The 26,421-nt window shown below is 43.0% G+C and overlaps 1 protein-coding gene and 1 non-coding gene across 2 annotated transcripts in view; both read left to right on the top strand.

Annotated features, from left to right (window-relative positions):
- Positions 1-2,784: 2,784 nt before the first annotated feature.
- Trnat-cgu lies at positions 2,785-2,859 on the top strand. Its single transcript has one exon. It is a non-coding gene; the product is annotated as a tRNA-Thr (tRNA).
- A 2,760-nt stretch (positions 2,860-5,619) lies between these two features.
- LOC124721962 (regucalcin-like) overlaps positions 5,620-26,421 on the top strand; it is a 34,367-nt gene continuing 13,565 nt past the window's right edge. Inside the window, exons 1-2 of the mRNA XM_047247126.1 lie at positions 5,620-5,697; positions 23,525-23,760. Of these exons, the coding sequence (XP_047103082.1) occupies positions 5,660-5,697; positions 23,525-23,760 (274 nt within the window). The 5' untranslated portion in view covers positions 5,620-5,659. The remainder of the gene's footprint in view (positions 5,698-23,524; positions 23,761-26,421) is intronic.

Genomic DNA, 26,421 nt, shown 5'->3' on the forward strand with positions numbered 1-26,421 from the left:
GCTGTTTTTGAGAAAACCCGATGAACATGGTTTTTGGGTACCAAAACCAAAATGCGGATTCCAAGACGGCTATTCACAGAAATAAGTCCCATAGTGCTCAGAGCCATTTGAACCATTCACAGAAAACAGATTAAATTTTTACTGTACATTCCTAAGATCCCGATCTCGAATAACCTTAAAAATGTTCTTTATATCTTTATCGTTTTCCGAGCTTCAAAGTTATCCAACTTGTACACGTAAAATACCCATACAATATCCGGAGTGAGGCGAAAAGGTAGGAGAAATAGGCTCTAAAGTATCTCCATTGTTATCAGAAGGGTTCTGGGAACCTTATATTATAGGAATGAAGCATAAGCAAAATTTTTGTGCACGTAAACTCCAATATGAGGTATAAAATTAGTTTCGAGCTATTTCTGTTCACAAAAGTAAACTATCAAAACCTTACTGACCATAAAGTTATTTCCATACGAGTGACATGACCCGCCGTAGCAGCGAAAACAGGGTTAACCGGTGGAAAAATGCTACTATCTGAGCACAGAGAAGGTTAATATGCTCCTAATTTAAAAGACCCTGAACAGAAAGTGGGGTACCAGCTGCCTCATTCCACCTCCTTCCTGAGCATGTTTAAAGGATTTTTGAAATATTGTGGCATGCGAACATATTTGCGCTTTTTTATGCTGAGGGAGAAGAAGACAATGGCAGTGGGAAAGAGACGTAAAGCTAATAAATACTGGAAGACAGACAGTGGTTGTGGTATATAAAGAGCTAAGGAGACAGTGACAGTGTAAGAGAAAGAGAGGGACGCAGTGGCAGTGGAACATAGCTGACAGTGACAGAATAGTGTTAGGAAATATGTGAAGGAGGCAGTGCCAGTTGGACAGGAATAAAGAGAAGGAGAAAGTAGAAGTGGGTGAGAGCCAGTGATAGTGAGAGACAGAGTCTTTGACAGCGACAAAGAGGAAGAGAGAGAAAGCGACAGTGAGGAGACACAGCGGCAGTGGGAAGGAATGAACGTGCTATTCGCAGTAAGAGAGAGCAATAGGAGGACAGAGTGAGAGGAGACAGTAGTAGCAAGACAGAGAGACTGAGTCTGTGAGACGGGAGACAGTGACAGATAGAGAGACACAAAGGTATGGTGGCAATAAATTGAGCTGAATGAGGAAGTGAGAGTGAGAAATTGGGGGAGTGGATGGATATGAGCGACTTACAGCGATGGACTAGTGGGTGTGAGAGAGTTACAGTTAGGGAAGCTTGTTGAAGTGAGAATTGGGTTGCATGTTAAGAAGAGCGCGAATATGTTCGCATGCCAAATTTTAGTGAAAATTCTTAAATATGCTGAGGAAGGTGGAATGAGGCAGATGGTATCCTACTTTTCAATCAGAGTGTTTTAAAACAGGAGCATATTAACCTGTCTTGTGATCCGATGAGGGCATTTTTCCACTGGTCGAATTATTATGCAAATTATTTTCAAAGTAGGCCCTCAGATGTGAGCGCGAAACTCAACAACAATCCCTTTCCTCTTTTAATCTGGAACACTAAACTACACTGGCACTCAGTTTCGATAACAGTCAGGGACAAGTTAATTAAACGAAGAGAAAGTTTTTTCTGTACGTATAAAACAATTCACAGAAGCAATAGACACAACAGGAAACAGATATAGTAGAAAAAAAATCACTAAGATGAAATTTAGTAAGAGAGAATAAATGTTAAACGATGGTCCATAAATTGTGGTCTCGAAATAAAGCATCAAAAATGCCGGAAAAAATAAGTTCAACTGTTCGGCGTAATGGGTCTAAATAAGACATCTAATTTCAGTCAGACAATATTTAATATAATTAGGGTGGACGCGTAGTAATGATACGAAAGAGATAAGCAGCTACTAAAATTCAAGGACGTTTCAGCTGACACGATTAATGCGGTATATGGTTTTCCAACTGAAATTATGGTTCGTTACTCCTTAATTCTTGAGAAAAATAGGTATCAAACTTGAGACGCCAGACGACGGAATGCACCTCGCTTTACCTTACTGCAATTAGAATTTAATTTGAGAAAATTACTACTTATATTCTCATTTGAAATTGTTTTTAGTATACCCAAATGATTCTATTATTACTGAAAACGATTTTAAGTATAGAGGAAGGTGCCTATTATGGGAGATCTCAACAAGGCGTGAGAGGGGACTCTGATTAAAGTAAGTGCTCAGATCTGTTGGGAAGTATCAGAACTTATTTCTCACACTGAATGAGGCATAGAGCAGTGACAATAACGCCATTACAGAGCTAGACATTGTCGAGAATCTTTGATTTTAGACGTGTTGAATTTCAATTTTTTGAGTTCAAAATGGCTCTAAGCACTATGGAACTTAACATATGAGGTCATCAGACCCCTAGACTTAGAACTACTTAAACCTAACGAAACTAAGGACATCAGACACATACATGCCCGAGGCAGGATTCGAACCTGCGACCGTAACACCCACGTGGTTCCGGACTGAAGCTCCTAGAACCACTCGGCCACAACGGCCTTTTTCTTTTGTGTGTATGTGCTTGTACGGCCTTATGAATTCTTCTTGAAACCGAACAGCTGAACTATGAGGCCCACATTTCCTACATAATGCACACGCATTGCCCGAACTCTTACGGGACTCGGTAAGATTTTCTGCCGCGATTAATGAGTTTAGTGGGCAGGGGCACTACGAATGTAGTGTGTGGACATTAAGTTGTGAATGTGGGTCTCGCGGGGAGCATGCAAGGGATAAATCCCTGCAGTCGCATTATCCTCTGTGCACTCGGTGGCTCAGATGGATAGAGCTTCTGCCACGTAAGCAGGAGATCCTGGGTTCGAGTCCCAGTCGGGGCACACATTTTCAACTGTCCCCGTTGATATATATCAACGCCTGTCGACAGCTTAGGGTCTTGATTTAATCATCATTTCTTACCAAACGTGGTGCTGCCGCTATTGCCAGTGTGTATTGCGTTACGACTGGTACGTGCTGTATACAACCGAAGGTACCTGAGCTAATCAAGACGCGTGAACAGTTTTGATTTGTCGTCTGTACATGCATTCCGTTTAAGAGGTCCGGGGAATGATTTCTGATTGCATATTCCTTGGATTGTGGAACTTAGTATTACTTTAAATTATCTGTGTAGAAGCAGGGATTCGATCGTATGTTCCTCTATATTGCAGATAACATCTACCTTAACCACTTTTCAGTACATGACCTTATTCTTCCCATAATCTTATCGCTCATCCGAAAAGAATGGTATTTTGTTCTTGCTTGTGCATTTAATTATTTTTATAATATCCATCTCATCACATGCTTTCACTGAACTATCAACTATTTAATTATTTTTAATGTCAGCTCTACTTTTGCTTCACAGAAATTTCACTATCTTCCCGAGATTTTGGTTTGTGTTGCGACCATGATTATTTCGATTTCAAGTAGGTTACTATTCCTCATGAGGGCTGGGATGTGTATATCTCATAGTGAAGTCTGAAATCAAAGTTCTTTCTCGGTGCTCGTGCTGTGACAGTAAGAATTACTTTGCCTTACGTTCTGTTCTATACAACACTGCTTACACTAGGGAACACACACCAGTGAACTGGGGCAGAGTTTGATAATCAGGAACTTTTATCTTCTTCACTGATTGACGATACATCGAATATGAAAATTCCTTCGAAAGAAAAGATGAAGAAGAATGGGGAGTGACTAAAGAAGATGTGAAAATTGCAATCGAAACATCAGAAACAACAAGGCCCAATGGGAGGACAGAATAACAGGAGAATTAACCAAGAAAGGAGTTGAGAGCTTGCGCTTACATATATATAAACTGATTCAGTTGATATGGAAGAATGGGAGAGTGCCAGAAGAATGGCCGTAATATGCCCGATACCATCTGCAAAAATATATGGAGTATCAAGGACAGCATGGGAAACAATGCCTTTCACCTTCACTTTATTTTTCTCTTTGGCCCCAGTAATGAGTTAAGTATTATGAATGGGGTAGTAAACAGTAGTGCGCAAGCCCTGAACACGCCTAAAACGACGCTTCCCGGGATTCGTTCAAAGCATCTTCATAATATGCCCTATATACAAGAAGGGAAGAAAAACTGAATGTGGCAACTACAGAGGTATCAGCTTGTTTAATGTAACCTAAAAGGTGCTGTCGTAATCCTGAGAAAATTACAATCATTCACAGAGAACGTTATACAGGAATACCACGCTGGCTTTTGATCAAACCGCAGATCACATTTTCATCCTAAGACAATTGTTTGAAAAAGATTGGGAATATAATAAAAGCGTCTATAGTCTGTTCGTCGATTTTCAGTGTGCATAAGACAGTATCCACAGGAATAGCCTATGCAATGCACTGCGTGACTTCAAAATCCCTGAGAAGCTAGTTAGAATGGTGCTGACTTGTATGCATCGATAAAGGCCAGCAGTGCGTTTCCGAGGGATCACGTCATAAAGGTTCGAGATTGAGACAGGTCTCAGAAAAGGGGATGCTCTGTCATGTGTTTTGTTCAGTGTAATCTTTGAGAAAGTTATAAGCGAATGTAGGCAACAGGAATGGGCTGGAGTATAGATGGATGGTAATTTGAGTTGTCTAGAATATGCAGATGATATAGTACTGCTAAGTGAATCAATCCATATGTTGAAATAAATGTACCAGGAAATAGACCACTACGCGCAGAAGGTTGGACTGAAGGTGAATCAAGACAAAGCGGAGTTCAAGCAATTAGGAAGAATACAAGAACAGCAAGAATTTCTTGAGATAGATAGCATGAGGTTCAAGTGAGTGCACCAGTTCTAGTACTTGGGATCTCGGTTTACCAGCAACAACAACATAGAAATGGACATCAAGAAAAGAATACCAGTGAGAATGAAATGTATGTATTCCCTGAAGGAGATTCTCAGAACAAAATCAATATCAGCGAATACTAAGATGAGAGTATATAACACAGTAATATGCCCAGCAGCTATGTACAGTTCAGAAACCTGAAGCATGACAAAATGCGAAAGGAAAAACTATTACTATTTGACACAAGAGTTATGAGGAAGGTGTTAGGACTAATCTTAGATAAAGGAGAATGGAGGAGGAGGCACGAGATAATCTACCTCTTGCTGCAACAACCAACAATACTGCAGAAGCTGAGAAGCAAAAGAATCCATTGGACAGGCCATGTAGCCTGTACGTCAGAAGAAAGGCAGGTGAAGGAAGCATTTGAGGAGAAACTAAGCATCACAAGCCCCATGGGACGACCAAGGCAGCGCTGAATGGACAACCGGGCAGAGGACCTGACAGCCCTGGAAACTGAAGACGTATGGAGGAACCGAGCACAGAACAGAAAGGAATGTAGACAGTTTGTGGATGCAGCGCGTGGTCTGCAGGGCCTGTGACTGCTGGATATGTACTTTCAGCACTCGAACTACGTACGCCTCGCTGCAGCACTACCGCCCGTTTGTGGTTTTCTGACCTCGAGCACGGGCGCAAATGAGACATGTGTACAGGGGAAGGACGTGCGGGCGTGTTATTCGTCGTAGGTTAGCAGCACGTCGTCGGCGATAGCCGGCAGGTGGGGGAACCCGCTGCCGCTTTTATGCAGCGCGAGGCTCGGCGCTGCCCGCATTCTCCAGTCGCCCGCCGCAGCGCGCCAACATGCTCGTCGGCTACCTCCTGCTCCTGTGCACCTTGTGGTAAGCTGGCACGGCCGACTTCGCTGCACCACTGCGTGCTACTGCTGATCATAGCTCCTACTGACGTCAATTTAATTAGATTCCTCCTAATCAGGTCGTAGAAAATGTTATACTGGTAAGTCATTTAGATCGTAATATCATGTTTTTTGAACAGCAAAATAAACCCTCAGCCATTCGACCACGTTCTACTGTGTTACTTCGTAGGAAATATTGTATTAGGGAATGTAATTTATTATTTATTTACCGTTTACATAAAATGACAGTTACGTTTTAGAAACGTTCTTGCCAACTACTAACTGTTACAACAAATATTTTCTCTCACCTCAGAGTGTATCAAGTCCTGTACTCAGAGGTCGGATCAGGATTAAAAATAAATAAATAATTAAAGAACTCCGGAATTCACCAGGAAACCTTTAGACACACTTACATCAAGAAAGTTGGAAATGAATTTTATCCAAACGCTTCCGGTTTAAATGTCCAGTAAATTTATCATTTATAGACGTTGTTTGACCATGTTGATGCGTCGTAAATTGCGTATAATCCTAAAGTAAGGATTTTTCTCGATAAGTTTATTTGTACTTAACGAACTTCAATTTCGAAGGAAGCTTTTCATCAGATTTACTCTCGACTACAGCGTAAAAAGAAGCTAACAACATAATGAAGCTTATGAAGACAAGAAGAACGTAAAGAATGTTTTCGTTTCTTAAAATATTGCGTTACTTGTAGTGTATTAATTGGCATTGTGAAAACTGAGAGTGTCTGTTCACAATACAGATATCAAAACATATCCTCGCTTGTGGCAGAGTGCACGGTCTGTTTTAACATACTCTTCTGATTATGTGTGTAATTATAAATACCGAATAGAATTTGTGTGTCAGTTGTCAATGGTCCTGCTATTCCACGGATTCAAATTTCTCTCTGATTAGGTGATTATAATATACTGCCAGTAACACTAAATCGGAAAATTGAAACTAAAAACTCATGATCGGTACTGATGCGGATGGCACCACTGCCGTAAGCTGTGTCTTCTGGATATAGTAGAATAAAATACGTGGTCCCAGTTCAGAAAAGGTATTAAGTTCCTTATTTTCCAGACATGATCTGCACGTAAACTAAATTCAGATACGTAACACGATTTAAAGAAAACTAAGATTTTGTTTCATCACCACTAATATCGCTATAGTCATTTATACCATCTAATCACATAATAATATAGTTTTATAACAAGAAACATCGCAAATGTCGAGGCTTTTAACTTTAACATAATAACCATTCTTCGATTTTCCGGCAATTATCAACGTTAATATAAATCCAAACTGGTCGTACAGAGGTATTAGATAATAATCATGAAAGGAACATCCTAGCACACAGTTTTAATTTGCTGCGTGGTTTCAAAACAGCGCATACTCCGCTGTATGGTGAAGATTGATACTGTATTCATGATTGTTTCACAACTTTCCGCTGCTCGCTGTAAGTCAGTCCAATGCCTAATAAATACTCTCTACCATGATTCAACACCGGAAGTTTTTAGTTGGGTATACCGTACAAACCACATCTACCTCTGTAACACAATGAATATACGACGAGCATACGGACTACAGCCTTGGTATCGCCCAATGAAGAGGTCTTTGGTTACCGAACAGCCTTCTTGGCGGGCATGGCTATCTGTTTTAATTTATCCAAAAGATAAAAAACGTTTTGCGTTTGTTGGCTCATGATTCAAGCAATCGTACTGTACGTCATGTCAGTACATGTGGTAGTAGAACGAGGATGTGAAGAATTATAATCATGCATCTGTAGAATCTGCACTAGCACTTGTAAAAGATTTTCCCACCAAGCAGGATACATGTGACTGAAATCAGTTTTACACCAAACATCAAGTAGATGACAATGCAGAATTTATTCAGATTACGGAAGTTTACATAACCCTTGACTATGATAATTCAGTATGACGTGAAATCCCTAAAATCTACCCAGAGTTTGAATAAACTATGGCTCTTCCCACTAGGTGTTGGAATTTCCACTAACGTTAGTGTATGTTGTTTCTTTATTCACTATTAAACGTACTTTTTCACGAAATAAGCGCTGAGAGATCTCTCTTTTTCCTGTGGCACGATTCGTTCCATCTCGATAACATCTGATAAGAAGCAATTGAAATATTAATCACCCTTAAGATAAGAGTCGATGGAACTTCAGATATGATTGACTGCACATTCAGAAAAACGATTTTTCTGCTCTCCGAACGAAGCTTGGTAAACACCTTACTAACAACGTTGTTAGCTTATCGCTCTGCGGAAAGAATGTTAAGTCGTGATATTTCTTTACTGATTTCCCTGTGTTCAGAACATTTGTTCATTTAAGACAGTTCAAGGATCTCTGCTAACAGTTTATAAGCAAACATGTATGTGCATCCAGAAGTGTTAAACAATACTTGTACAAACAGTAGTAGTTGTTTCAATGCACTGTGAATGGCAATATGTTTAGACTCCTTTGGAGATCAAAGTAACCGCAAGCATGCAGAAACTAACTGTTGTTCTCTTCTTTGCTGCCTGTGGAATACGAATGTTTCTTCCTAGACTTTAATTTAAAAGAACTTCGCAAACAGTACCTGCGAGAAAGTACACTACTTGTAATTGTTGGGAACGCGCGAGGCGCCCCGAAGGTCAGACCTGGCAAGGCTAACTACAAGGAATTCGAGTTGCTGCGACGGCACACTGGAAGTAGAACAAAGGAATAAAGCCTCCAGCAAGTGACCACAGTACTGAGATTGAGGAGTTCTTATGTCCGCTCCAGGGTCGGTGGCGGCGAACGAGTCCTATTCACGTTGCTATGTTAATAGGCAGCTCGGCAGACTGTCAGAAACATAGTCTATCGCACACTCTGCGGCGGGAATGAGGAAGGAATCTTAGTGATTAACGTCCCGTCGACGTTAAGGCTAGAAGTGGCTGGGATCTAGGGTAGAGGGCGATGGTGAATGAATCATGTCTGCATTCGAATGTAGTCATTTAGGGTAATCGCGGAACACTATTTCACTTTCGGCAACTGCAAGCATCTTTCCTTTTCTTTCCCTTATTCCCTTTCATTTTTTTCTACTGAAGCCACTCCTACACATGCCTACATGCTGACCATTTGAACGTCTTACGTCGCCATCGCCAATCACTATGAGATTGGTAAGAGACAGGTACTAACAAGGTCACTACTAGGAAAGAGTGATAACTATTGGAGCCGAGACCGCAGATCATAAGAGAAAAAGTGACACAACATTCACTGTGGAAACTGGGAATAATACAGCAAGAAGAGATCGGAGCTATCATGCCTCAGCGCTTATGGCCGTTAGGCACAGAGCTCTCGTGCTGGGAAGCTTTGAGATCCCTCTGGTCCATTTGGCACAGGGACAAACGAATGCTGATAAATTATTTTCAGATTAATGCAAGCCAGTTATCAGGTCCAGTATCTAGCAAAGCAATAGGCGGACGTTATATTTTATTGGAAATCATTCTTTGACTTCTCGCACTGCCGCAAACGGGACGGGAAACATAGCAACCAGTTACAAATTACTACGTTATTTTACAGCAGAATCCATCGGCAGGAAGACCAATGATAACGTATAAGCGTGTTCTTACATTTTATCTGGGTATTATATTGGCTTTTCACGTCGCAGAGACATTCTTGAAGGATATGTCTAACGCATATGAATGTGCCTGTGACGCGAGGCTACAAGATGATATTTCGACGAGCTCACCGTCCAGAAAGAAATTTGTTCCATACTTAGCAGCAGATATGTGAGTTTTTGCAACTACAGAAGGACTGTTACTCCGCGATTATGGTTGTAACTCTACAAAGGAATATCTTACGTCGTATCTCCAATAGTCTTCGATAGCATATATGGCTATTTTAACTCCTGTCTGAAGGACGTCCTGAATGATGTTCGAAGAAGAGATAGAAAGTAAGCCCAGTTTTAGTCTACAGGAACGTGAGAAACAGCCGAACCACACTACATCAATATCTACATGATTAATCTGAAATTCAAAATTAAGTACCTGGCAGATGGTTACTCGAATCACATTCAAACTATTTCTCTAACGTTCCACTTTCGAACAGCACGTGGGAAAAAGAAACACTTAAATCTTTCAGGGCGAGCTCTGATTTCCCTTATTTTATTATGATGATGATTTCTCCCTATGGAGGTTGGGGCTAACAAAATATTTTCACACTCTGAAGAGAAAGTAGTTGACTGAAATTGCATGAGAAGGTCCTGCTGCAGCGAAAAATGCAGTTTTTATGACTGCCATCCTAATACGTGTGTCATATCCGTGGCATCCTCTCCCGTATTTCGCGGTTATAAAAAACGAGCTGTCCTTCTGTGAACTGTTTCGACGTTCTCCGTCAAGCTTATCTGATGCGGATCCAACATCGCACAGCAGTACTCCAGATGTGGTGGGACAAGCGTATTATAAGCAGTCTTTTCGGTGGACGTGTTGCATTTTCTAAGTATCTCAGTCTTTGGTTGGCTTTCCCCTACGCAATATCTATGTGATTGTCCCAGATTATGTTATTCGTAATTGTAATCCCTAAGTATTTACTTGAATTTACAGTCTTTAGGTGTCTGATATTAATTGTGTAACAGAAGTTTACCAGATTCCTTGTAGTACACATGTGGATGACTTCACACCTTTCATTATTTAGAGTCAATTGCCACGTTTCTTACCATTCGAATATCTCATCTAAATCATTTTGCAATTGGCTTTGATCATCTGATGACATTACATGGTAAATTACAGCATTATCAGCAAACAATTTAAGAGGGCTCTCTGCTAAATCGTTTTTGTAGATAATGGAGAGCAGGGGGCCTGTAACGCCTCCTTGGCGAACGCCAGCTATTACTTCTGTTTTATTCGATGACCTTCCGTCAGTTACTACGATATGTGACCTTCTTGATGGGAAGTCACCTATCCAGCCCCACAGTTGAGACGATATTCCATAGACTCGTAGTTTGATTAGAAGCCGTTTTTGAGCAACGATGCCAAAAACCTTCTGGAAATCTAAAAATATGGAATCAATTTGAGATACCCTGTATGCAGCACTCATTGACTTGTGATAATAAAGAGCTAGTTGTGTTTCGCATGAACGATATTTTCTGAAACCACGTTGGATGTTTGTCAATAAATCGTTTTCTTCGAAGTAAATGCAAGCCAATTGAGACGCCTTCTCATTCATCGTCGTTCCCGATATCCGACAGGACCAGTATCAGTCTCATTTTTGTGAAGAAACCGCTTATCTGTTACGTAGGGGAGATATCTCCGTCAACACTGATTTCCTTGACTACTGGGCGTGATACTGAATGACACGTCTTTTTCACTCATTTGTTTTACCTAGTAAGTTTAAGGGTCTCAGTAACTTCCTTGTGTTCTCTGAAAGTCTGTGAACATACGTATTACAGTGATTTCTGTTCTAGCATCGTGTTCAATAAATTTCTCAGGAAAAACTGTGCTGGCGAATAAAGGTATTGATATACTTACGAAAATATTGGCATCACAACAGAAAGATCAAGTCTATACAAGAAGTTAACTGGTGTGGTGACGGTGAGAAATAACACAGTAAAGTTAGCACATGTATTGCAAGAAAACAGACAAAAAATTGAAACAGAAAAGGATGAAGAAATTTGCGAAAGTGTTGACAAATGTGACAAATACTGATTCGCTGTTGGACAGAAAACAAGACAGCCTTATAAACCGAGAGTGAAATTGCACCAGAAAACACAGAGTTGTTTTGGACCAGACGCAGATTTTTAGACAGCGTGATCCAGGAACGTATACCTGAAGTGCAAACGCAGCTGGAGAAAAAATTAAACTTAATATGCTGTGCACACACAGAAAACTTAATGCAGCTATTTCGTAAATGATCCCACAGCCACCTCTAGAAAATAATTAGTTACTACATCCTCATAGGTGCACTAGTATCGAAAGTAAAAGTGTAGTTTGGAATAAAAAGTGTAATATACCGGAAATACCTGATTCACGTTGGACTCTCTGAAGCGTTGCCTACGCTTTCACTGCTGCCAGTGCAAATCTGTTCCTCCTGACTGGGCTCCCACAATACAGCCCATGATCCCGCGCTTTCTAACACTAACGCAGCAAACGTCTGAAGAAACGGTAACACTTAGTATTCTATCAGATATAATATATCTAAGGTTGTTACGTTAATTACATCTTTCTATTAAAACGTCACAGACGATAAATATCCTTGTTATTAACCTGACAACCAGGGACGAAACTGCACTTTCTCACAGTTCTCACGAGAAAATTGCATTAACACAAATGAACGAGAGCCTATTGGCACGTCCACTATCTGCCTATGGAGTCAAATCGCGTAACTGCCCTCCATAACATTAAAATTTTGTGACTTCCTACGCTATGAAACAAACAACCAAAACAGTGTTCGATGATATCAGATGTCCTGCGACTGCCGCGAATGCACTGCATCTTTTAGTGCTGTAATTATGGATTTATCTTACAGTAAAATTATTCGATTAACAAAAAATGGGAACGAATATCAGTGAAATATGATTGAAATCTTAAGCTGTTATAATATAAATGACAGAAACTCAATATACAGCCTCCTCCTCGGATGCAACCATGCCTTAAGTAGTATAGTTCGATGTAAGCAGAGTTCTGAAAGGAGGAGGCTCTGAGGGACTGTAGACACACGAATTTGTTACCTCGTCAGTTTCCTCGCACCTCTCGCACCGAGGGCATTACAACTGGTCTGGATATGTGGCGTGATTGTGCAGCGGACGGATCTCTACACCAGATTGAGGTAAACTGAAAACAGCCTCAGCTGTGTTCTCGAGCTGGTAACTGACGTGGTCCTCGGTTCGATCTCAGATAAAGAATTCGAAATTTTTCGCCACGGACACGGGCTTCTCTAAGCGTTGCTGAGGAAAATGAAATTTCCTTGTTCGAATAAGCAAACAAACTGACACACACACACAAACCGATGAAATAACTTTAGATGAGAATATTTGTATAGGGCCCGCGAGCCGTACAATTCCTTATTTAACGTGAAAATGGTGGAGATATGAATGAGTCCGATCAAACGTCTTGTTTGAGGAGAAAGACCTAAGGATGGTAGGTATAGTGAAATACTGGAACTTCTCGATTGTTCGTGTCAATTTCCAGCTGTTCAAATATGATAATGCGTCGCCATTTTGGGCTTGGCGCCGTTTAGTATTTTCAGTGTTCTTCAGTGAGACTGGTCCATAGGATTTATTTTATATTTGTGAATGGGACGCGGGGGCGAGGGGGGGGGGGAGGGAGGGAGGGAGGGAGGGAAGTGGGGGAGGAAGGTATGAGGCTCCTTTTCATTTACTCGTCTTGCTTTTGCCCAGTTTCCATATCCATCTATTTGTTATATCACACTATGTTGTTTCTTGTGTGAAATGTATACAGGGTAAATTATAATTCTACCTCCATCTTCTTAAATGTTCATCAGATTTAAGCTATGTGCTGGGCTGGAACTCATACCATCATTTCTGCGCTTCGTGGTCATTGCTCTTCGTTTCATAGCCATTCAGGTGCGAAATACGACCTTGTTCTCAGCTTCAGTTCTGCCAGCCTTGCCAGGATATTTCAGTAGGTAAGAGCATTACCTGCGCGACGGCAATGGACCGGGTACGAGTGATGATCTGGCACTCGAGACTTATCGTGTCAGGAAGTGTTTAAAAAGTGTACACTCTGGTGCATAGTGAAAGATTCACCCTGGTTGATTAAGCTTGCTTGCCAATTGTAGTTCATTATGTTTCTTAACCTAACAATTTTTGTGACTGGACTGTACGCAAATTATCTGCACGTCAGTGCTAATGTGTATAATGGCTCTGAGCACTATGGGACTCAACTGCTGTGGTCATCAGTCCCCTAGAACTTAGAACTACTTAAACCTAACTAACCTAAGGACATCACACACATCCATGCCCGAGGCAGGATTCGAACCTGCGACCGTATCAGTCGCACGGTTTCGGTCTGCGCGCCTAGAACCACGAGACCACCGCGGCCGGCGCTAATGTGTATGATACTTGCTGTATAACATATCTATAAGGAAAACGTTTCCATAGACTTGTCTGACGTGTGGCTTCCTTTGTCTGCCGTGCGAGGTTATTGGGCATTTGTGTAGGGCATGGGAAGCTCTATAGCTATCGTATTCTGTCCTGAGGCAAGGTGGCCCACAACTGTCGCAACTGATACACCACTGACTATTAAAGTTGATACACCAAGAAGATATGCAGATGATAAATGGGTATTCATTGGACAAATATATTATACTGGAACTAACATGTGATTACATTTCCACACAATTTGGGTGCATAGATCCTGAGAAATCTGTACCCATAACAACCACCACTGGCCGTAATAACGGCCTTGATACGCCTGAGCATTGCATCAAACAGAGCTTGGGCGGCGTGTACAGGTACTTCTGACCATGCAGCTTCAACACGATACCACAGTTCATCAACAGCAGTGACTGGCGTATTGTGACGAGCCAGTTGCTCGGCCACCATTGACCAGACTTTTCAATTGGTGAGAGATCTCGAGAATGTGCTGGCCAGGGCAGCAGTCCAACATTTTCCGTATCCAGAAAGGCCCGTACAGGACCTGAAACAAGCGGTCGTGCATTATCCTGCTGAACTCTAGGGTTTCGTAGGGATCGAATGAAGGGTAGAGCCACGGGTCGTAACACATCTGAAATGTAACGTCCACTGTTCAAAGTGCCGTCAATGCGAACAAGAGGTGACCGAGACGTGTAACCAATGGCACCCCATACCATCACGCAGGGTGATATGCCAGTATGGAGATATGCCAGTATGGAGATGAGAAATACACGCTTCCAACGTGCATTCACCGCGTTGTCGCCAAACACTGATGCGACCATCATGATGCTGTAAACATAACCTGGATCATTCGAAAAAATGACGTTTTGCCATTTGCTCGTCATTGAGTACACCATTGCAGGCGCTCCTGTCTGTGATGCAGCATCAAGAGTAACCGCAGCCATGGTCCCCGAGCTGATAGCCCATGCTGCTGCAAACGTCGTCAAACTGTTCGTGCAGATGGTTGTTGTCTTGCAAACGTCCCCATCTGTTGACTCAGGGATCGAGACGTGGCTGCATGATCCGTTACAAAATGGTTCAAATGGCTCTGAGCACTATTGGACTTAACATCTTAGGTCATCAGTCCCCTAGAACTTAGAAGTACTTACACCTAACCAACCTAATGACATCACACACATCCATGCCCGAGGCAGGATTCGAACCTGCGACCGTAGCAGGCACGCGGTTCCAGACTGAAGCGCCTAGAACCGCACGGCCATCACGGCCGGCGATCCGTTACAGCCATGCGGACAAGATGCCTGTCATCTTGACTGCTAGTGATACGAGGCCATTGGGATCCAGCACGGTATTCCATATTACCCTCCTGAAGCCACCGATTCCATATTCTGCTAACAGTCATTGGATCTCGACCAACGCGAGCAGCAATGTCGCGATACGATAAACCTCATCGGGATAGGCTACAATCCGACCTTTATCGAAGTCGGAAACGTGTTGATACGCATTTCTCCACCTTACACGAGGCATCATAACGTTTCACCAGGCAACGCCGGTCAACTGCTGTTTGTGCATGAGAAATCAGTTGGAAACTGTCCTCATGTCAGCACGTTGTAGGTGTCGTCACCGTCACCAACCTTGTGTGAATGCTCTGAAAAGTTTATCATTTGCATATCACAGCATCTTCTTCCTGTCGGTTAAATTTTGCGTCTGTAGCACGTCATCTTCATGGTGTAGCAATTTTAATGGCCACTAGTGTACTTAATATCCTAGATACTCCGACTGGCATTGAGGTGTCGTCCAAGATTTTGGGACAGATCCTGGGATCGCAGGAATACCTCAACATCACGCAGACAGTTCAGAGACGTACCTTGTGAGGGCGATCATTGTCCTATTGAAAAATGGCACAAAGATACAGTTACATGAAAGATAACACATGAGGTCACAGGACGCCTGTGACGTCCCGTTCTACCTGGACAGTACCCTCAATCATCACCATTTGTGACCTGAAGTCATAACCAAGGGCTCCCCACACCTTGACGCAGGAATAACAGCGTTGTATCTTACCAAAACATTGAAAGAAAGGGACCTCTGCCAAGGTCGCCGTCATGGTCACCGATGATGGTCATCCAGGGTAGTGAAGAACCACTATTCATCGCTCAACATAGTGCGACGCCACACATTAGCAGTCATGTTTCCCTGTCACGGCTCCGCTCCAAGAGCAGCCGCGTGTGTTCCGGTGGTCAAGGCAGCTTACTCAAGGGACAGTAATTCCCTAGTGTTGCTGCTGCTAATCTCCGACCATTAGTAGGGGATGACAAAGTGTTGCAAAGAGTCCACTACTTGTTTTAGGGCGCTAGTAGAAAATGTGAGGGGCTACGATGTGCTTGGATACATTACCAAGACCCCCCGTGCGTAGTCAGTCGTAGTCGACCGGAACCTTGACGACGAATGTTCCTGGCCTCATGATCCCATGCAGGCCAACACTGGGCCACTGTCACATTCGAATGCCACACAGATATGGATATTGCATGATTCGAACAGTGACCCAAATGGAGACCTACAATGAGGCACTTTTGAAACTGTGTCAAGTGCTGATAACGCAGCCTGTCATGAGTACGCGGCATCTCGGTGTCCTTCCGGGCTCACTCAGTGAGACACTGTCCACACGCCTTATTTACACTAGCAGGCCTGGTAACAACATTAAACGCAAACAACACTCTGCGTTCTGGTGGCCGTATAACCTGTCACAGAGAACTGCGTTTGGTAATACCGTCGCCTTAGTTCACATATCCACATTTACCGCACGCATGCTCGAGAGACAAGAGTGCCACACTAATCCCTTGCCTGTATGTCGGTGCTCGTATACCAGCAGTGGAGTCTCACTCCGTTGCGTCTACGGCGCAGCAAACCCGCAGACGGAAACTTTTTGATCGCCCCTTATATGTGCATACTGCGAGATTGTAGTTTGCCACTCTCATCGGCAATCAGATGACGCTCAGGAGGCTTGAGTGTACACCTTCTGTTGTGACTGTGTAAGCTGAGATTAGAGGTGAGCAACGTGTGCAACATTCATTGTAGGGTATAATCATGTAACACCTCCGAGTACGTGTTCCAGTTAAAGGACTTCAGCCATTTGAAAGGGATCGCTGGATGGACGTATCAACGGATTGTTCCACGTTTTGGGCATAACGTATCGGTGCTGTGTCGCTGCTTTCAGTGAACTGTGGAAGATTTCCACACCCGCACACCAGGTGCTGAACTGCGGTGTAGTACAGAAACACGTTAAGAGTGACGCATTGTGCTGGCAGCGGAGACCGACCGAACATTATGCAGGGAAGAAATCTGACCACATGTTGAACCTGCCGTGTCATCAGGGGCCCCTGGGAATCATATGCTTGCAGCTGGATTAAAATCACCTGTGGCTCTGTCCAGGGTACCACCGCCACCACGATACCGACGATCATGCCTACTCTGGTGTCGCGACAGAGTTGATGGAGAGTGGAATGGCGCTCTGTTGTCTTCAGTGATGACAGTAGGTTCTATCTATAAGCGAGTGATGGACGTACACGTGTACGGTGTCGAACTGTTGAGCTGCCTATTCCACAGTGCATTCACCCATTACACACAGGCCCCATCACAGACTTCAGGTCGGGTGGCCACCAGTTACTACTCGCGGTCACATTTGCTGTTGCTCCTTACCCTGCTGTAACGAGTGCCCACTACATTTCACGGGCTATTAGCCCCATATACTGCCATTTCTTCGACATGAAGATGACGTGCTTTTGCAACAGCACAGTTCACATCCACATACAGTTGCTGCGACTTAACGTGTTCTTCGCGGAGTACAATTACTGCCATCGCCAGTAAGATCACCACATTTCTCGCCAATTGAACACCAATGGTATATGATAAAGCGGGAACTTATTTATTCTCCAGGATACCATTCGGCATCTTTACGATCGTTAGCATGCGAGAGTACTCGCCTGTGTTGCCACCAGAGGGGCGTACACTGTGTATTGAGGAGGAGGAGGAGGATATTGGTGTTTAACGTCCCGTCGACAACGAGGTCATTAGAGACGGAGCGCAAGCTCGGGTAAGGGAAGGATGGGGAAGGAAACCGGCCGTGCCCTTTCAAAGGAACCATCCCGGTATTTGCCTGAAGCGATTTAGGGAAATCACGGAAAACCTAAATCAGGATGGCCGGAGACGGGATTGAACCGTCGTCCTCCCGAATGCGAGTCCAGTGTGCTGTGTATTGATGTAACACTTATAAATAGAGGTAACTCGTCCCCAAACAAGAATAATTAATAACAATTAACGGCATTCAAGTCGGGTGACGTGACTTAGTTCGCTTGCTATTTCGGAGACTCCGTATTTGATTTCATCATATTCTATTGGTTCTGTATTAAAACCTGCGTGTTATAGCAGTGCATCGAAAATTTATCACGAACGTCACTCTTGGTGCGATTTATTGCAATTAAATGTCAGGTAACGATACATCGGCCATAAGGAGCGTCTACGAAATCCAAACATAAACAGTCTTTAGGAAAAAATATGGTTGCGAATGACATAGTCTTGTGGCTAGAGTAATGTGGTTATGGTATCATAGAAAGTACGTTCACTTTTTTGCGTTTTTAATAGGTTTGGTTCGTTCTTATTCATGTAATAGAAGTATCCTCGTTATTTCCTTAAAAGGGCGTGGTCCCTCAGGAACGAGTTTCTTCGATTTTGTCACTTCAGTCAGATTAAAAAACGAAGCATGAAACTTCTGCAAGTGAAACGAGTAGCAATGGTATTTGTATTCTAGCTTGTTACGAATACATTGCTGTTCATTCTGAATACGTCGTGATGAAACGACCACCAAGTTGTTTGTATCCTAGCTTGTTAGAAATACTTTGGTGTTTATTCAGATATGTCGCGATTTCCAAGGGTGTGCTCAGGCAGGAACCTAAGAGCACAATTTAAATTGCTACGACGAAAGCGAGCAGCAATGATATTCATATTCTTGCTTGTCACAAATATTTAGCTTTGACCTAATGATTAACAACACATTCGTAAATTCAGCGATCAAGATTAATATCGCACCACGCAAAGAGCGCTAATGAACTTTGTGCAAAATGGATAATGGGCATTTATGTTACAGTGCCCGACTGTGATTTGTACTATAATTTCCATACTTCATGTTTTACGTCTCGCTGAGTACTCAGTTCTAGCATCCAACACTATTCCCCAAGATCACTATTCAATACAAATTGTGCTGCAAGTTACAAAAAAAAGTTTCGGTGAAATTTACAATGCATCAGTGTTCCAGAATCAGAAGCCAGCAACATGAAAACTCACGTGTTCGAAATATGGACAAGGTGTTATTTCCTCCCCCTTCCCTCAAAAATAACTTAAGTTTAAAAATACACTATTCCGTTAATCATTTGCCGAAAAATTGTTCCCACAGTGATTCACAGGCAAACATTCAGCTTTCGTTATGTATTCCATAGCGCCCACAGAACCACAAAGATACAAAATTGTAATGATCATCCGAAACGAAGCAATCCTATTGGCTTTTACTACCCTCAAATTTTATTGTTTATCCTCGTTTCGGGCCGAGCTGTCCCTAACGATGGGTGATGAAACTGTTTGGGCACCTTTTACTCAGACATGTGTTTCATTTGGTCTGGATTTATTCAATGGTACAAATGGTTCTGAGCACTATGGAACGTAAAATTTGAGGTGATCAGTCCCCTAGAACATAGAACTACTTAAACGTAACTAACCTAAGGACATCACACACATCCATGCCCTTGGCAGGATTCGAACCTGCGACCGTCGGGGTCGCGCGGTTCCACACTGAAGCTCCTAGAACCGCTCGGCCACTGCGGCCGGCCCTGGATTTATTATCATATACTCCTACAGTGATGAACGACATGTCACCGCACTTGTCAGTAACACGACCATGTCCTTGAGCGTGTTGAATTTGTTTTTCGACAGTGAATTACACATGTACAGAATCGTGCAAAGAAATTAGCGTTTATCAACAGACCTATCGGTTCTTTGCATCATGTTTTCATTTCACTGTTAATCGGTTCTAGCGAACATACCACAGTATTTGGCTGACTGTACCGATTTGAGTGGTTGGTTGCTAGCGAAAACAAACGTTATATTCTTTTTTTTTGCTATTATTTCGCGTTACATCCAGCGTTCTGAAAAAGTCTGATAAATATCGGTGCTGGGTAGGAGACGTCGAATTTAAAAACTAACAATCGGTCGAAAATGTACTATTGTGGTGCTACAGCTATAAAAGAGCGGGAAGTCAACGTCCTAATGTTACTTTATCCTGGTTTTTTATGCATTTTGTACTTACAGATATTTGTTCTACATATCTATAATACCGAGTTTCTGGACTTGTGTTCGTTATGACGGCAGTTAAAATTCTCGTCACGACATCCCGGTTAAGGTTTTCCATAATTTCCCTCATTTGCTTAAGCAATTGCTGATATGGTTACTACGAAAGGGCATGGTCACTTTCCTTCCACATCCTTCCTTTTTCTCCGTCTCTCATGACTTCGTCGATGGTACGTTAAAGTCTCATTTTCCTTCCTTTCTTTCTTCCTTCGCATTCGGAAGGGCATCAGTTAAAATCCCCATCTGACCATCCAGATTTAGGTTCCTAGACCGCTTGAGGAAAAAACTGAGACAGACATTGCTGCCAGGCTGCGTACCACCACTGCGGAAAGAGGCAGTTCGCTCACTAATACGTTGTTGGTCGGAGTTGTCCAATACCACAAAAAAATAATCAGGTATTTCTGCAATTGTGTTCGTTCACTAAAAATTACTGTCATAGTGTCATTCGTGTATTAATAGTTGTTCCATTTGTTGACTTCACTGCTGAAGCGATTTATCAGTAAGCGGGAAGATTGGAATTTTGTTTCGGCGTACCGAATTATAAGTTTTGTCATGATGTTGTTGCTAAATCCTCCAAGGTCATGTACATAACGGTTGGTAGGTATTACTTTGATTAGGAAACCATATCTGGAAATTTAAAAGGCTTCAGATAAGTGTTCCGCTCTCCTGCGACTGATATGTTCAATAGGGACATTAATTTACTCTGACTGTGGTAATAACTACCCTTTGAAATTAACTATTGAGCGTTACTACAATTTCCAATCATACCCGCTGTTGTTGACATAGAGGAATAGAATAATTCTGTACGTTTTGTGTACAGTGATTATACATCGGTTTGTTTTCACTGCAGCTAATTATGGTGTGCTAGATCATCATAGTGCATTAAACAGATATTTCGTAGTAACCCGACTTAGTGTCTTAATCTGTTTCATCTCACGCATCGTTGCGCCTATTTAACCAGTTTACGAAGGTGTGAAACAAGACCTATGTTGACTAACAACTGGTATCTCAACAACTGTACTCCACTAACAGCGGTTGGATTTCTTCTCCGTTCAAGGAGCAATTATCTGCCTCAGGCCTAATACACACATCGAAAAAAGCTTTGTATCACCCCGGTTCCCAGAACTCCTGAAGATAGACGTTGACAGTGGATATTGTATCACAGACGCAGTCCCTTTGACTGTTCAGATATGTCACAAAACCCGCCCAATGATGTAAATAACCATGCATGAGCAGAGCCTATTAGACAGAGGGGTTCCTACAGCCAATCAGTTCCAGTCATTCCACCAGGAAGGAGGTACATGGCTCGTGTTGTTTGTAGTACAACCATGCCCAGATGGTCAATACTGCGTGTCGATCACGTCCGCATTGTTACTTTGTGCCAGGAAGGGCTCTCAACAAGGGAAGTGTCCAGGCATCTAGGAATGAACCAAAGCGATGTTGTTCGGACATGGAGGAGATACAGAGAGACAGGAACTGTCGATGACATGAATCGCTCAGGCCACCCAAGGGCTACTACTGCAGTGGATGACCGCTACCAACGGATTATGGCTCGGAGGAACCCTTGACAGCAACGCCACCATATTGAACAATGTTTTTCATGCAGTCACAGAACGTCGTGTTACGACTCAAACTGTGCGCAAGAAGCTGCATGATGCGCAACTTCACTCCTGACGTCCGTGGCGAGGTCCATCTTTGCAACCACGACACCATGAAGCACGGTACAGATGGGACCAACAACAGGCCGAATGGACCGCTCAGGATTGGCATCACGTTCTCTTCACCGATGAGTGTCGCATATGCCTTCAACCAGACAATCATCGGAGACGTGTTTGGAGGCAACTCGATCAGGCTGAACGCCTTAGATACACTGTCCAGCGAGTGCAGCAAGGTGGAGATTCCCTGCTGTTTTGGGATCGCATTATTTGGGGCCGACGTACGCCTCTGGTGGTCACGGAAGGCGCCGTAAGAGCTGTACGATACGTGAATTCCATCCTCCGACCGATAGTGCAACCATATGGGCAGCATATTTGCGAGGCACTCGTCTTCATGGACGACAATTCGCGCCCACATTGTGCATATCTTGTGAATGGTTTCCTTCAGGATAATGACATCGCTCGACTAGAGTGGCCAGCATGTTCTCCAGACCTGATCTCTATCAAACATGCCTGGGATAGATTGAAAAGTGCTGTTTATGAACGACGTGATCCTCCAACCACTCTGCGGGATCTACGCTGACCGCACGAAGGGAGTCGACAGACTTCGAACGCGGAATGGTAGTCGGAGCTAGACGCCTTTGACATTCAGTTTAGGAAATCGTCAGAGAATTCAGTATTCCGAGAATACCAAATTTCTAGCTTTACCTCTCAGCGCGGACAACGCTGTGGCCGACGGCCTTCACTTAACGACCAACTACAGCAGCGGCGTTTACGTAGAAATGTCAGTGCTAACGTACAAACAACACTGCTCGAAATAACTGCAGAAATCAATGTGGGACGTAAGACATACACATCCTTTAGTACAGTGCTGCGAAATTAGGCGTTAATGGGCTACGGCAGCAGATGACAGACGCGAGTGCCCTTGATAACAGCACGAAATGGAACGCAGCGCCTTTTTTGTCTTGTGACAATGTCACATCCGTTGGACGCTACGCGACTGGAAAACCGTCGCCTGGTATGATGAGTCCCGATTTCAGTTGGTAAGAGCTGCTTTATCAAAAAGGCACTGAGCAAAGTGGTGGTGATTCCATAATAGTGTAGGCTGTGTTTGCATGGAATGAACTGGGTCCTCTGGATGTTCGGCTGCTTGGAGTCCATTTGCAGCCACTCGTGGACTTCATGTTCTAAAACAACGGTGGAATTTTTATGGATGACAATGTGCTATGTCACCGCACCACAGTTGTTCGCGACTGGTTTGAAGAACGTTCTCGACAGTTCGAGCTAATGATTTGGCCACCCAGATCGCCCGACATGAATCCCATCGAACATTTATGGGACATAATCGAGAGGTCAGCTCGTGCACAAAATCCTAAACCGCCAACACTTTCGCAATTATGGACGGCTGTAGAGGCAGAATGGCTCAGTATTTCTGCAGAGGACTTCCAACGACTTGCTGAGTCCATGCCTACCACGTGGAGTTTCTGTACTACGCCGGGCAAAAGCAGATCCTACACGAAACTAGAGGTATCCCATGACTTCTGCCACCTTCGTCTAAGTGTGTAAATCAGTCGTAGTAATTTAGAGAAATTGGTAGTTAATGACTTTGGAATTGATTACACGTTAAATGACGGGCAGATACTGTGAGAAGCGTGTGATGGATGGCTGTTTTTAGTGGCGCGGCTCACCTCCCGCGGCCGCAACACGTTCGCCGGTCGCAGCATCAGAGAGGCCACAATCACGGGCCCACGAAGGAGAGAGTCGTTGCCACGACGGTGACCAGCCCCACCACACACGGCGAGGGTCCGCACTGGAACGTCGAAAATCAGCAGCTCTACTTCGTCGATATCGCCGGGAAATACGTCCACCGCTACGATCCCGAATCCGGCAAGGACTACAAAGTCGAGCTTCGTGAGTACCCATCTCGTGATAAGTAAGCTAATTTTATATAAATTTAATGACATTTACATCAACAGATACACTCTATAAGACACCTCACAGCGAAAAGTGAACGTTACTTTGTACCAGGATGCTGCCTTTTTTTAATTCTATTTGTGTTTGGAGAGAAGAGAGATTGTCCACACACTATGTGGTCAAAAGTATCCTGGCATCTATTACCGGACATTAACGAGGGCAGGACGTCAAAAATTTAAAAAAAAATCGGTTTTTCCGAAATATGCCTATTTAGTAGCGCACATATTCCTGAATAGTTCGATGTATAGAACATACATATTTGAGATATTATAAGGCACGTTATTTGGTGTTAAGTGTATCAAGATGCAGCGCCACACCCCTTTGCACAGTATTCTTCTGTCATACGTAAGTGTATTTCGCTCTGTGGAATTCGAATATTTATATTTGCACCAGAGATTGTTATACGTGAAATAAAGGACTATTGAAATCGATACTTTCTCTGCTGCTATCGACGTGCATTGTTTAAATCGCCGATTCTGTTTGTTCTCTGTTTTGAAAGGCTTGCAGTTTGGTGTTGTGAATTTAGAAAAGATTTTCATTTGGCTGTGTTGTTTTGTGTTCGTTTGTGCAATATTATCGCACAATATGCCTAGAATTCGTTGCTTCAACCGTAAACAACGTCACCAGGGCAACAGACACACAGTAAATGGTGCTACGACAAATGTTACACCAGCGGCTCAAGACTGCAACCTCTCAGAGCCGGTAAACAAACCACTGCCGAGTTCTTCAAGAAGGAGACTTGTTTTTGTTACTAATGAAAATGGAGGCTGTGAATCTGAAGGTTCGTCTAATATTATTGTTGACGTTAACATACTGTCTCAGTTAATATTGGAAATGTTATGGTACCCAAAACCCAAATGAAAGTTTTAACCAATTTGTGTGTGGGAAAGACTGCCATAAACCATTTTTGTGGGACAAAATGCATTTTCTATTGGTGTTTATGATGCAGTTTCATGTTTTAATGATGGTGTGCAAGGCATGAAATATGTTTTCGAGAAAATGGGAACTAAGTCCAGAGTGAACTGCGCCAAAGCTTTGTATGCGGTAGACAGAGAGCGTGTAGTGCAAGCAGATAAATCATTTTTGGAGGTGATAAAATCAAGAAGAGCGCATCATATGACTGTAAAAAGTAAGAAAACTGATTTAGAAAATGAAAAAGAACCTGCTTATGTTGCTGGACAGTTCTAAATTAATGCCAACAGCAGAAACTTTAATGGCCATTTTCCGCAAAACACAAATTTCTGAACTTAGGTATATGTATCATCCAAAATAAATATCCTGTTGTATGTATAAATTAAAGAGTGGACCTAGAAACGACGGAGAGGCTTCGTTCCACCGTAACCCTCAGTGATTCACCGCCCCACAATAGGCCACATCAGTCCACCCACCCCACCACCGTCCCACACCGAACCCAGGGATATTGTGCGGTTCGGCCCCCAGAGGACCCCTCAGGGAACGTCTAATACCAGACTAGTGTAGCCCCAAATGTTTGTGTAGTAAAATAATTATAGTGTACGCGTACGTGGAAACGGTGTTTGTGCAGCAATCGCCGACACAGTGTAGCTGAGGTGGAATGAGGGGAACCAGCCCGCATTCACGGAGGTAGATGGAAAACCGCCTTAAAAGCCATCCGGAGGCTGGCCGGCACACCGGACCTCGACACCAATCCGCCGGGCGGATTCGTGCCGGGGACCGGCGCGCCTTCCCACTCGGGGAGCAGCGTCTTAGACCGAGCGGCTAGCAGGGCGGGTTGATATCCTATTACTTTCAAATTTGGTATGCTTATTAAACACAAACTCCTTAATGCAAAACTCTAGAATTTTCCAAATCTAATAAAAACTGTGGTGAAAATTGAGATAATTGATTATAAAATTTGAGTTTTTTGTTAACATGAAGTTTAAAATGTAACAGCTTATGCATTTTTTCATAACTTAATAAATTCTAGAGTTTCACACACCTGTAAGTATGGTTTGTACGATGCGCAAAATTCATCGAAGAATCTCTCTTACTATTGAAGAAAAGTGTACCTACAGCAACAAATGCAGCCAATAGTTAGTGAAAAAATGATGAAATTTCGCATGTAAAAAAAAATTATTTTGCTATTTTTTTTTGAACTTCCGTTGCTATGAATGTGAATCCTAAATTCTTCCAGGTCATGCTGACAAAGTTTTATGAATTTATTTGTAAAAGTGTAGCCAGTGGAAATTAAAATGCCATGTGGTGCCTCCCCTGCTACAAGTCGGCCCGTTTAACGTCCTACTCCTCTCAATATGGGATGTGTACGGTCTATGACGGGTTGAACTTTGCTGAAGACACTTCCAGTGATATGTCTTTGTGGTGGAATATAAGTCCATTCCTCCTCAAGTGTTGAAACGAGGGAACATAATGATGGTGGATGCTGGGGAATGGATAGAATTTGATACTCTAACTCAACCCAAAGGTGTCCCGTAGGATTCAAGGTGGGACTCTGTGTAGGCCAGTCCATTTCAGGAATGTTACTGTCGACGATCATTGCCTCACTGATGCTCTTTTTGGACAGGTTGCGTTATCATGCCGATATAATCATTGTTTCCGAATTATTCTTCTACTGTACGCAGT

This window comes from Schistocerca piceifrons, chromosome X (genome assembly GCF_021461385.2).
Source record: "Schistocerca piceifrons isolate TAMUIC-IGC-003096 chromosome X, iqSchPice1.1, whole genome shotgun sequence".
NCBI classification, from domain to species: Eukaryota; Metazoa; Arthropoda; class Insecta; order Orthoptera; family Acrididae; genus Schistocerca; species Schistocerca piceifrons.